The 13,708-nt window shown below is 36.6% G+C and overlaps 1 protein-coding gene across 4 annotated transcripts in view; it reads right to left on the bottom strand.

Moving 5' to 3' along the window:
• Positions 1-13,708, bottom strand: part of IFT74 (intraflagellar transport 74) — an 85,871-nt gene that overhangs the window by 34,567 nt on the left and 37,596 nt on the right. For all 4 annotated transcript variants that reach the window (XM_088792769.1, XM_088792770.1, XM_088792767.1 and 1 more), the window contains exons 9-10: positions 11,638-11,776; positions 10,671-10,733 (exon numbers count right to left, since the gene is read on the bottom strand). In XM_088792769.1, the coding sequence (XP_088648895.1) occupies positions 10,671-10,733; positions 11,638-11,776 (202 nt within the window). The remainder of the gene's footprint in view (positions 1-10,670; positions 10,734-11,637; positions 11,777-13,708) is intronic.

The raw sequence follows: 13,708 nt of genomic DNA, 5'->3' as shown, positions 1-13,708 counted from the left end.
AAAAGGAAAAATTTATTATTTTATCAAAAATTATTTTCAAATAAGAATATTTGAAAATATGTATTTTCAAACAAATATTCATAAGAATAAGGACAAATTTAAACCACCAGCATCTTAAATTAACACTCTCAAGTATCTACAGTATTCAAGAATGCTATGAAGCACATTTCTAAACTGGAAGAATAAAAATAAATCTCTGTATACTTTCATAAGCTATTTTCAGTCTAAGATTCACAAGAAGATGGTACCCTTATTTTATTTTCTAAATATAACACCTGAAAAAAGATAAGGGCAATGGGGAGATAATAAAGAGTCACAATGTAAATACAACTTAAACCACAATATCCAATTCAAAAACCAAAGAACTGATCTCTGGAGGGAAAATATTTTCCCCTGAATAGGTCATATATATGCTTTCCCACAATGTTATTGGTTGAATTGTATTCCCCAAAAAGATATACTGAAGCCCTCATCTCCAGTACTTGTGAATGTGATCAAGTTTGGAAATGGGGTTTTTGCAGATTTAGTCAAGTTAAGATGAGGTCATTAGGGTGGACCTTAATCCAGTATGACTAGTGTCCTTAAAGGAAGACGAAAAATACAGGCAGAGACACATAAAGAGAATGCCATGTGATGACACAGGCCGAGATTGGAGTGACGCAGTTGTAAGTCAAGGAACGAACAGCAAGGACTGACAGCCACCACCAGAAGCCAGCAGGGAAGGAGAATCCAGAGTCTCAGAGGGAGCCTGGCTCTGGTGAAATTTTGTTTTTAACTTCTAGCCTCCAGAACTGTGAGAAAATTTCTGCTGTTTTAAACCACCCCACAGCACTAGGAAACTAATACACACAAGCAGAATAGTTGTTGTGTATTTACTACTGTTCTGCTGTTCACAAAGAGAAAATAAGGGATGTGATAATTTTCTTAGATGACTAAAATAACTAGAGGTGGGGGTGGTGTTATTGGTGTTGGTGGTGGTGGTGGTGATGATGATGAAGAAAAGGACATCTGAAGCTGTTACTGATTGAGCATTTGTTCTGTCTGTGCCAGGAACTGTACTCCATTTTCTTTATACACTATCTCTAATACTCAAAGCAACTCTGTAAGATAGTGCTATTGTATCTGTTTTACAGAATTTTTCTAAGATAGCAGAAATAAAAGTTAATGATGGTATCTGAAATCATGAACAAGATCAAATTTTTAAGAGGGAAGACCACATTTTTTTTTTTTGAAAGCAAAAGAGAAGGAATCTTAAAAAAAAAAAAAAAAAAAAAAGTGAACAGGAAATGTTTAAAAGTCCATGGGCAAAGGGTTACATATGCCAGTCAAGTAATGGATTAGCCACAGGTGAAAAGGCATGACCATAAAATACAGATAGAAGAAATGCAGATATTTTGAGGTATCCCTTTTCATAATATCTTCCTCTTCCTTTTGCTTAATCATCCTATAGATTTGTTCAAATTGCATCAATAAAACTATTCCTGAAGACTCAAGCTTATGTTGATCCTTCACCTGATTTTTTAAACTCCTGTGAACTGAATAAGTAATAATACTTGCACAATAGTAAGCATACGGTAGATATTCAATAAATACTAGTTGATTGATATTTGACATAATGTTTTCTAGAAGAACAAGTAAAAAAATACAAGGAACCTGGGAAAAGTTAAATAGAATTAGTGACTTAACACTTTCTTGGTTTGAGAATCCTGTACATTATTTAAAATTCCTGTTATTTTGGGCATACATGTGCTGATGTCAAAGAAGAGTGGCATCAATACAAACATTAAATCCAAGGTTATAGCTTGCGCCTTTTCCTGTGGAAACTAAATTTGCCAAGAGCATTTGACTCTCTTCCATATGCCCTAAAAAAATATTGAGGAATTGAGAAAGCTGGCTGTGTTAATACTAAGTATTGTTCTTATTCCTTGAAACATGTTTCTCTTACCACAGAGATCCAAGAAAATAAAAATTATGTGTACCCACATATAGACCATCTGATATAAAAACAAAAGTTAAATTTTTTTTTTATTAGTTTCAGGTGCACAAGACAAAGCAATGCTTACACATTTATCATCCATATCCCTCACACTGTGTGAACCCCCTCCCCCCATCCACTATCCCTCTGACATCACACAGAGCCATTACATTTCCACTGTCTCTATTCCTAATGCTGTACTCTGCTTCCTGTAACCATATACATACATACATACATACATACATACATACATACATACATACATACATACATATATATATATATATATATATATATATATATATATAAAATTAGAGTTGGCATTCATTACTGTTCAGCTTCAGGTGTACAGTGCAGAGATCAGACATCTACATCATCCCTGAGGTGGTCTCCCAAATGGGACATGTGTCCATCGATACCCTACAAAATCTTTACATTATTGATTACGTTCCCCAAATTAATTTTCAAAACCCCGTGGCCATCTTGTGGTTACCGACTATTTTCTAAACCCCTCACGTTCCACTTTATCCCCACCCCCCCACCCATCTATCAACCCTCAGTTTTTCCTCTATGTCTCCAAAACTGTTTCTGATTAGTTCATTCACTTATTATTTTCTTTAGATTCCACATATAAGTGACACTATATGGTATTTGTCTTTCTCTGTCTGACTTATTTCACTTAACATAATGTTCTCTAGGTCCAACCATGTTGTTGCCAATGGTAAGATTTCTTTCTTCTTTATGGCTGCATAATACTCCATTGTATAAATGTACCACAGTTTCTTAATCCAGTCGTCTACTGATGGGCATTTCGGTTGTTTCCATGTCTTGGCTATTGTGTATAGTGCTGCAATAAACATAGGAGTGCATAAAGATTTTTGAATTGGAGTTTTGGATTTCTCCGGATAGATACCTAGGAGTGGGATTGCTGGATCATGAGGTATTTCCATTTTCAGATTTTTGAGATACCTCCATACTGTTTTCCATAGTGGCTGCACCAATCTGCATTCCCACGAACAGTGCACAAGCGTTCCCTTTTCTCCACATCCTCGCCAGCACTTGTTGTTTGTTGATTTATTGATGATAGCCATTTTGACTGGGGTGAGGTGGTATCTCATTGTGGTTTTTAGTTGCGTTTCTCTGATGGTTAGTGAGATTGCGCATTTCTTCATATGTCTGTTTGCCATCTGTAGTTCCTTTTTAGAAAAATGTCTCTTCATGTCCTCTGCCCATTTTTTAATTGGGTTGTTTGTTTTTTTGGAGTTGAGGGAGTTTTTTATATATTTGTGATATTAACCCCTTAGCAGACATATCATTGGCAAATATCTTTTCCCATTCAGTAGGATCCCTTTTTGTTTTATTGATGGTTTCCTTTGCTGTGAAAAAACTTTTTAGTTTGATATAATCCCACATGTTTACTTTTTCTCTAACTTCCCTTGCGCGAGGGGATATATCAGTAAAAATCTTATTCCGGGTAATGTCTGTGAAGTTTCTTCCTATATTTTCTTCTAGGAATTTTATGGTTTCAGATCTTACATTTAAGTCTTTAAGCCATTTTGAATTTATTTTTGTATATGGTGTAAGGAGGGGGTCCAGCTTCATTTTTTTGCATGTGTCTGTCCAGGTTTCCCAGCACCATTTATTGAATAGACTGTCTTTACCCCACCGTACATTCTTGCTTCCATTGTCGTAGATTAAATGGCCATATAGGCATGGATTTATTTCTGGACTCTCTATTCTGTTCCATTGATCTATGTGTCTGTTTTTATGCCAGTACCATGCTGTTTTGATTACTGTACCCTTGTAGTATAATTTGATGTCAGGTATTGTTATACCTCCCACTTTGTTCTTATTTCTCAAGATTGCTGAGGCTATCCAGGGTCATTTATGGTCCCATATAAATTTTAGGATTATATGTTCTATTTCTGTGAAAAATGTCATTGGTAGTTTGATAGGAATTTCACTGAATATGTATATTGCTTTAGGCAGTATAGACATTTTAACTATTTTAATTCTTCCTATCCATGAACCTGGTATGTGTTTCCATCTATTTGTATCTTCTTTCATTTCTTTCTTCAGTGTCTTGTAATCTTCTGAGTACAGATCTTTTACTTCTTTGGTTAAATTTATTCCCAGGTATTTTATAGTCTTTGGAGCAATTGTAAATGGGATTGCTTTTTTAATTTCTCCTTCTGATGTTTTATTATTGGTATATACAAATGCAACTGATTTCTGAATATTAATTTTGTATCCTGCTGCTTTACTAAATTCATCTATCAGCTCTAATAGTTTCTTGGTGGAGTCTTTAGGGTTCTCTATATATAGTATCATATCATCTGCATATAATGACAATTTTACTTCCTCCTTACCGATTTGGATGCCTTTTATTTCTTTTTCTTGTCTGATTGCTGTGGCTAGAACTTCCAGCACTATGTTGAATAGAAGTGGAGAAAGTGGGCAACCTTGCCTTATTCCTGATCTTACGGGGAATGGTTTTAGCTTTTCCCCATTGAGTATGATGTTAGCTGTGGGTTTATCATATATGGCCTTTATTATGTTGAGATATGATCTCTCTATTCCCACTTTCTTAAGCGTTTTTGTCATAAATGGCTGCTGGATGTTATCAAATGCTTTTTCTGCATCTATTGATATGATCATGTGATTTTCATTTTTCATTTTATTAATGTGGTGTATCACATTAATTGATTTGCGGATGTTGAACCACCCTTGTATACCAGGGATGAATCCCATTTGATCATGGTGTATGATCTTTTTAATGTATTGCTGAATTCTGTTTGCTAATATTTTGTTGAGGATTTTTGCATCTATGTTCATTCGTGATATCAGCCTGTAGTTTTCTTTGTTTGTGGTGTCTTTGTCTGATTTTGGGATCAGGGTGATAGTGGCCTCGTAGAAAGTGTTTGGGAGTCTTCCCTCCTTCTGGATTTTTTGGACAAGCTTGAGGAGAACAGGTGATAATTCTTTTTGGAATGTTTTGTAAAATTCACCTGTAAAGCCATCTGGTCCAGGGCTTTTGTTTGTTGGGAGATTGTTGATTACTGATTCAATTTTCCTGGTGGTAATCAGTCTATTCAGGTTTTCTGTTTCTTCTTGAGTTAGCCTTGGAAGGTTGTATGCGTCTAGAAAATTGTCCATTTCTTCCAGATTGTCAAATTTGTTGGCATATAGTTGCTCATAGTAATTTCTTAACATTTTTTGCATTTCTGCGGTGTCTGTTGTCACTTCTCCTCTTTCGTTTCTGAATTTATTAATTTGGGTCCTCTCTTTTTTTTAATGAGTCTGGCTAAAGGTTTGTCAATTTTGTTTATCTTCTCTAAGAACCAACTCTTGGATTCATTGATCTTTTGTATTGTTTTTCTGGTTTCTATCTCATTTATTTCCACTCTGATCTTTATTATCTCCTTCCTTGTATTCCCTTTGGGCTTATTTTGCTGTTCTTTTTCCAGATCCCTTAAGTGTGAAGATAAACTGTTGATTAGTGATGGTTCTTGTTTCTTTAGGTAGGCCTGCAATGCTATGAATTTCCCTCTTAGGACTGCTTTTGCGGCATCCCATAGATTTTGGGTAGTCATATTTTCATTTCCGTTTGTCTCGAGATATCTTTTGATTTCTTCCTTGATTTCCTGCTTGACCCATTCATTATTTAGTAACATGTTATTCAGCCTCCATGAATTGGTGTGTCTTCCAGTTTTTTTCCTGTAGTTCATTTCTAATTTCATAGCACTGTGGTCAGAGAAGACAATTGGTATGATTTCAATTTTCTTAAATTTATCAAGACTTGTTTTGTGGCCTAACATATGGTCTATCTTGGAAAATGTTCCATGTGCGCTTGAGAAGAATGTGTATCCTGCAGCATTGCGGTGAAATGCTCTGAAAATATCGATTAAATCCAAGTGGTCCAATGTATCATTTAAGGCTGTTGTTTCCATATTGATTTTCTGTCTGGAAGACCAGTCCCTTGCTGTCAGAGGTGTGTTGAAGTCCCCTACTATGATAGTGTCCCTGTTGATCTCTGTCTTTATGTCAGTCAATATCTGTTTTATATATTTAGGTGCTCCTATGTTGGATGCATAGATGTTTACCATGGTTATGTCCTCTTGTTGGATCGATCCCTTTATTATTATACAGTGCCCATCTTTGTTCTTTTCATATTTTCTTCATTTTAAAGTCTATTTTGTCAGAAATCAGTATTGCAACTCCAGCTTTTTTCTCATTTCCATTTGCATGAAATATCTTACTCCAACCCTTCACTTTCAGCCTGTGTGTGTCTTTTGATGTGAGGTGAGTCTCTTATACAGCATATATAAGGGTCTTGCTTTCTTATCCACTCAGCCATCCTATGTCTCTTGATTGGAGCATTTAATCCGTTTACATTTAAAGTGATTATTGATAGGTACATAGTTATTGCCATTTTTAAATCTGTAGTTAGGTTGTTTTCATCTTTCTTTTATTCACAGAAGTCCTTTCAGTATTTCTTGCAATGCTGGCTTGGTGGTAATAAATTCCTTTAGCTTATTCTTTTCTGGGAAGCTCTTTATCTCTCCATCAACTTTAAATGCCTTGATGGATAAAGCAGTCTAGGTTGTAGGCCTTTCTTTTCCATCATTTTGAGTATCTCCTGCCACTCCCTCCTGGCCTTCAATGTTTCTGCAGAAAAGTCATTTGATAGTCTTATGGGAGTTCCCTTGTATGTAACCCTCTGTCTTTCTCTTGCTGCTTTTAGGATTCTCTCTTTGTCTTTAACCTTTGCCATTTTAACTATAATGTGTCTTGGTGTGGACGTGCTCGGGTTTATCCTGGTTGGAACTCTGCACTTCCTGGGCTTGTATGTTGGTTCCCTTCATCAGGTTAGGAAAGTTTTTGGACATTATTACTTCAAATATGTTCTCAATCCCTTGCTTCCTCTCTTCACCTTCTGGTATTCCTATGATGCGCATGCTGTTGCACTTGATGTTATCCCATAGGTCTCTTAAACCATCTTCATTGTTTTTTATTCTTTTTTCTTTCTGTTGTTCTGTTTGGGTGATCTCTGCTAACTTGTCTTCTAAGTCACTGATTCGATCCTCTGCTTCATCTAACCTGCTGTTAATTCCTTCAAGTGAGTTCTTTATTTCGGTAATTGTGTTCTTTAGTTCTAACTGGTTGTTCGTTATGATTTCTACATCCTTCTTGATGTCGTCTCTAAGCTCCTTAAACATTCTTATCATCAGTGTTCTGAACTCTGTCTCTGATAGGTTGGTTACCTCTGTTTCATTTGGTTCCATTTCTGGAGGTTTCTTCTATTCTTTTATTTGGGACATGTTTCTTTGTTTCCCCATTCTGGCTGACTCTCTGTGTTTGCTTCGATGTATTAGGTAGATCCCCTAGAGTTCTTAGTTCTTGCTGGGTTATCTTATGTAGTATGTGTCCTTTATATTTGACTTGCACTACTTCGTTCTTCTCCTCTGTGTGCGCTCCAAAGGTGACTCTTGTGTTGTGTATATTGTCCTGTTAAAGAAGATCTTTAATTGCTTTTCCCTTGTGAGTAGGTAGGGTTAACTCCTAGGGTGACTAGTTGTGAGACTTGGCTCTGCCCACTGCAGGGTGTTCTGCTGCATGAGGGTTGACCGCTTAAATGTGGTTTGGCCTCTATGAGCTCTTGTGCCTGTAGAGAATTCCCTCTGGGTGTGTCACTTGTAGGTCAAACCCAGTAGTACTCTGGTTTGGTCTGGAGTTGGCCTCTGGGTATATTGAATCTTGTGCCTCTTAAGCTGGGCCCTGATAGGGCAATTTCAGAACAAAGCAAATCACCAAGTACAATAACAACAACAAAGAGAAAATCAAATACATTCACATGTAAAAACAACCGACAACCCACACTCAACACAGGCAAAGATATCAAAGATATAAAGACAAAACAAAACAAAAAGCAGCGCCAGTCTTGGCTTAAGCCCACCAAGTAATCTCCAAGTTGTCCTGTGCTGTACCCAAGAGTCCCCTGCGTATTGTGCTGGCAGAGCCGGTCACCTGGTGCCCAGAGTGACGTTGGGACTGCAGATTTACATGCATGACGCTGAGGGGTCTGGATGGTAGTTTTTACAAAGCCAGTGCAGCTTCTGTCCTTGCCTGCACATACGCACACTGAGAGTAGCACCACCAGCCCTGTGTCCAGTTCTCCTGAGTCTTTGGGCACTTCTTTCGTGTGTGTGTGTATGGCGGGAGGGAGATTTCTGAGCTGCTGAAAGCTGGGAGCTGTGTCTGCCGCTTACTGCTGATCCCTGGGAGTGCCTCCACAGTTGTAATTGCCCCGACCTAGACAGGCCAGAAAGGGTGGGGGCTGGGGATGGATGGGTCTTCTCTCTCCCAGCCCAGCTGTGTCACACTCTTCCTGCAGGCCAGAAAAGGTGGTGGCTGGGGGCGGAGGAGTTCCCTCTCTCCTAGCCCAGCAAAAACCACACTCCTCCCAGCCCCCTCCCTCGGCCAGAGCCGCCCGCCAGTCTTCCCAGAGCCCGAGCACCAAGGCTCCTCTGCAATCTGACACCAGTCCTCAGTTCAGGGGCCAGTTCAAGTCTCTGGAAGGGCGGGGGTAGGATTGGAAGAACAGGGCGAGGGGCCCAGGTATGGAGTTTGTGTCCTTTGTCTGGCCTAGGGCTTAACTGGAGGTATCAGCTGAGGTTATTGCCTCAAATGCTGGATATGCTGCCCCCTCGTTGGGAGACATCAGCCGTAGGACGCAGGGAAAGAGCCCACCTCCTGGCTTTTGTGTTCTCTGTTCCGTCCTGGGATCCCCTGCGTCTCTGCAGCTGCAGGTGCCGGTAGCGTTTCCACCTCTGCAGATGTGGGCCACGTTTCCACCGCCGCAGATGTGGGCCCCGTCCCCACAGCCACAGGTGCGTACCGCGTTTCCACCGCCACTGATGTGGATCGTGTCCCCACCGCCGCAGATGTCGGCCACGTCTCCACTCTGCTCCCTTCCCTCTTACCCTGATCTCCCAATTTTCCCACCTGCAAGTAATCCTTGCACGAGTCTCTTAGCTGTTCTGCGTGATGAGCAGAGTCCTTTAATGGGTTATAAATGTCCTGTTTCTGGTAAGATCTGGGGAACTCAAAAAGTGCGCCCCGCTGCCACCATTCCTATGACATCACTCAAGTTAATATTTTTAAGCAAACCATTTTTTATAGCAAATTTCCCAAAGAATGATTATAAAATACTCAAGCTAATTTTTTTTGCAAGCTAGGTAACAGCAATCTCGTCAATCTACAATGTTACTAATCTTATCATCATATCTACCTGAATCCATAGGCGATAAGGAAAGGCAGGCAAAGTCTGAGGTATAGACAGTATACTAACATGCAAAAGACACGAAGAGGTAGTTCACAGAAAAAGAAACACATTGGCCAAAAGTACATATAAAGAGACACTCAACTTCCCGCATAAATAAATGAAAATTAAAACAAGATAGTAATTTTTACCCATTAAACTAGCAAAAATGGAAAAGGTGGATAATGCTCACTGTAAAAACAGGCACTCTCATATGTTAGGGAAAGGAGTAGAAAATGGAACAATCTTTTTGGAAGGCAACTTGGTATCTCACAACATTTAAAAGTGTGTAATAACTGACCCACTGCAATAAATTTACCTTAAGATATACTCATGTAACAGCATAAAATGTATGTATTCAGTGCAGCATTATTTATAACCCCAAAAAACCATAAACAATCTATCCATCTATAAGGCTGTGTTACAGTCATACAGTGTAATGCAATGCGGTAATTTAAAAATAATGAAAGCTGATGTGAATAAATATTTGAGAGAGAATGTTAGGTGAAAAAAACTGAAACCTGCAGACAGCATAGCAAGTGTGAATGCCACTTGAGGTTTATCCACAACAATAAAACCAAGTTAGGATTATAGGATTGTTGTGAAGATTAAATGACAATGCTAGTGATAAATGTCAAGAAATCAAAAAAGCACACAGTAAGCACTCAATAAATGTAAGAGTAATATACTTACAAGAAGCGGAGTACAGCATTAGGAATAGAGGCAGTGGAAATGTAACGGTTGTGTGCGATGTCAGAGGGAAAGTGGATGGGGGGGTTGACACAGTATGAGGAATATAAATGATAAATGTCTAAAATTACTTTGTTTTGTGCACCTGAAACTGAAAAAACAAAAAAAAAAAAAACCAACAAAAAAAAACCCTGCATCAGTGAACATAAAATAAATAAATAAATGTAAGGGTAGTTCTGTCTGGAAAAAGGGGAAAAAACAGGAACTTTCACTTTCATCTTAAAATTTTTTTTTAACTACAAACATGGTCTGTTTGTGAATTAAAATTGCTTTAAATAAACAAATAAGAAAATCAATGCAAGCTTTGACATCTTGAGTGATAAACTGATCTCTCTTCCCCTTCATATTTTTTTTAGTCTCTTGTTTATGTGTTTAAATTACCACCAGATTTTGAGTTTCCAAGCATACCAAATGACTTTTTTAGTACACAGCAAGTACTCAACAATTGAATCTAATTTTTTACCCAACTAGGATATTTATGGTCCTGAATGGAAAAAAGTTATTATACTCCTGTAAGTGAATTGCTAAATAAATATATACCTGTATGAGTTCCATAAATACATTTAGCTGAATTATCTTTTGTATCAGAGTAACATAGGAACCCTTATTTGATTTTATACTTACAGCTTCCAGACTCTCTTTTTTCATGCTCAGTAAATCTAGTTGCTGTTGAAGTGTATCTAACTCCTAAAAAGAAAGGGAAAAGGAAATACATATGCAAGTCACATTAAGAATAAATTTGTTTCTTTGCTTCTCAACATTTCAAATATGGATGTGATAAATTTTGTAAATATCTTCAACATGTACCTTGTGATTTTACTAGAATTTAACATTCATTATTTCTATTTTTGCCAACTTCTTTCATTATTCCTAAAACCTTTTCCATGATCCACCTTTAAAAATACTTTATAAGCTTGTAAAGGTAGCCAGACCTTTTCACAGTGAATCATCATATCACTGTAGTCATCATATTAAATATCAGAACCCTTCAAATTGATGATGTCATTGTTTAAAGTTATTTTTAATTTTGATTTTTTAACCGTGTTTTCTTATCTTTTGCCTAATTCCTTTTTTAAAATTAATTTTTAAATTTTATTTTATTGTAGTAAGAACACTTAACATGTACCTAATTTCTTTTAGGGCCAAGATCTATATAGCAATTTACATGGCTCACTCCTAGGGATAAGACCTTAGCATTGATTACTGTGCAGGATTAACTATATTTTGATAGCATTCTGGCATTTCTGTAATACTTTTTCTTCACTGTTTCATTGTATCTTACACATCCTGTCTAAAGTATAAGTTATATTGAACTGTCAATGAAGGAATATATGACAAAGTAAAACTACTTTCATTATTGGCATTTGTGGGAACTAATTCTCTGTCACTGGTTAAGGGACACCTGGGCATGAAAGAACACTAACTTGCAAATCTGAGTCTCCACCACAATTGAATGCTGGGAGGACCTTGCCAAAAGTGAAGACTGATCAGCAGCAGGTCTAGTCAAGCTCTCAGGGAATGCCGCTGCTGCCCGTATTTTTGGTAGTAAGATGGCTATATGCCTGGTATAAAAAGTAGTGATGAGTATTACCTGCAACAATTTCTCATTTGTGGTTTTCATCTCTACGTACTCGAGTTGTTTTTCAGGAGACATATTTTTGATAATGCCATCTGCTGCTTGTTTTTCCTGTTCAATTTCTTCTTCTACACTTCTAATTTGTTTCTCCTTCCTGAAATCAAAATTATGCAATATTCCTTATCATATCAAGAGAAAAAAAATCAGTTAATTTTATTCAGGTCCTGATTTCAATGAAATAGGGTACTTAAATTTATTCAACCATAGTTCATGATTTAAAAGTCGTTTCAGATGTACAAAAAAATTTTATTGGACCTATACAAAATTTGGCCCCATCAGCACAGCCTTATTTTGCATCTTTCTCTTTGCAACCCCCCAAATGCTTCTATTTCCTTACTTTCCATTTTATTTTACTTTCTTATAAGAAAACAGAAGAATTATCACGGAAAATCATTAAAGCCTGTACATATAAGGATGCATTTACATTTTTTGTTACCATACCAAGACAAATAAAATAGTTATATTTAGAATAATGGTTTTCAAACATCTTTTAGCTACAGAATTCTTTGACTAAATGAAATCTTGTATGGAGGCTTATTATGTAAAGCATATAAAGTAACACAGTTCTGACTAAACTGGTAGTAGGGAGACCTACAGTGGAATTTTAAAAACTCATAGCTTTGTATTAATATGTTTTGCTTAAATTCTCTTTTATCTACTGCTTTAATTAAAATAGGTATTCCACAAATTATCAACTATATTTTAGCTCTGCAAAATAATGTTAATTTCCCTAAAAAGAAAAGAGGAACATTACAAGTATAATCATATAAAGTAGTGAAATTAATTACAAACAATAATAAGCTTTATCGTATAACCACAAGAAATACCAGTGATGTGCCACTTATTATCTATGCAAGGTCAATTATCAATAGAGAAAAATTCTGAAAAAAATAGAGGTAAGATGCTAGTTATCATGTAAATACTTCAAGATATACATATAGTTTTCTTGAAGATAAATTTTAGTCCCAATATCATAAATTTCTATTTTAAGTTTCAAAATATGATTATCTTACTATTTATTCTCTTTCATGTGTAGATATTAACTTCTACAGTTTTCCCAATTCCTAGCTAAGCCCAACAGACCCACATATCGCGCCACACTTTTTATACACTCATACTCTATTATAAGATAATCGAAACTCAGAAATTTGCTAAATATCCTCTCCCATTCGGTTGGTTGCCTTCTGTTTTGTTGATGGTTTCTTTTGATGTGCAGAAGCTCTTAAGTTTGATATGGTTCCATTCATTTATTTTTGCTTTTACCTCCCTTGCCTTTGAGGTCAAATTCACAAAATCCTCTCTGAGACCAAGGTCCATAACTTTAGTACCTACGTTTTCTTCTATGTGGGGGAGATTTCACTTTGGGTGAACACACAATGCAATATACAGATGATGTATTACAGAAATGTACCCTTGAAACGTATATAATTTTATTAACCAATACCACCCCAATAAATTTAAAAATAAATGAATAAAAATAAACTCAGAAATTTTCCTAAAAACATACCATAATAACCAAATAAATGAACATAATGAAACAGACAACCTGGAATTTTTATTTACTTTTGTCTCACTTTAGTACAGGGAGTGATGTCTATCTTTAAGCCTTAATTACTATAGTATAACAAATGTTTGCTGCTGCTACAATTTATATGGGTATATGGGCTCACAGAACTTTCAAGCAGAAAAGCTCATGTATTTCAATCTTTTTATTTCATAGATTAAGGATGATGAGTCCCAAAGGAGTTAACTTTTTGGAACTAACTCATTGTGAACTACATGACTACTCACTATCAATAATGAATTTTAACCATGTTTTTGCCTGATGTGTCTACTGTAGTAGATAGCAACTCATATTGTACAGTATTGCATTTTACAGAGGGGAAGTTACAGCAAAAGGAAGGTAACTGATTTTCTGAGGGCCACATAATGGCCAAGTGTTAAGTGTTTTAATGTTTTGAGCACTTTGCTCCTGCGGTTTTATTGGCAGTAAAACCACCAATGACAGTGTCGTAAAAATGAGTAA

Source organism: Rhinolophus sinicus, chromosome 16 (assembly GCF_057876585.1).
Source record: "Rhinolophus sinicus isolate RSI-liver-muscle chromosome 16, RSI-T2T, whole genome shotgun sequence".
Lineage (NCBI taxonomy): Eukaryota > Metazoa > Chordata > Mammalia > Chiroptera > Rhinolophidae > Rhinolophus > Rhinolophus sinicus.
The sequence above is the reverse complement of the archived record's forward strand: the minus strand, read 5'-3'. Positions and strand labels throughout refer to the sequence as shown.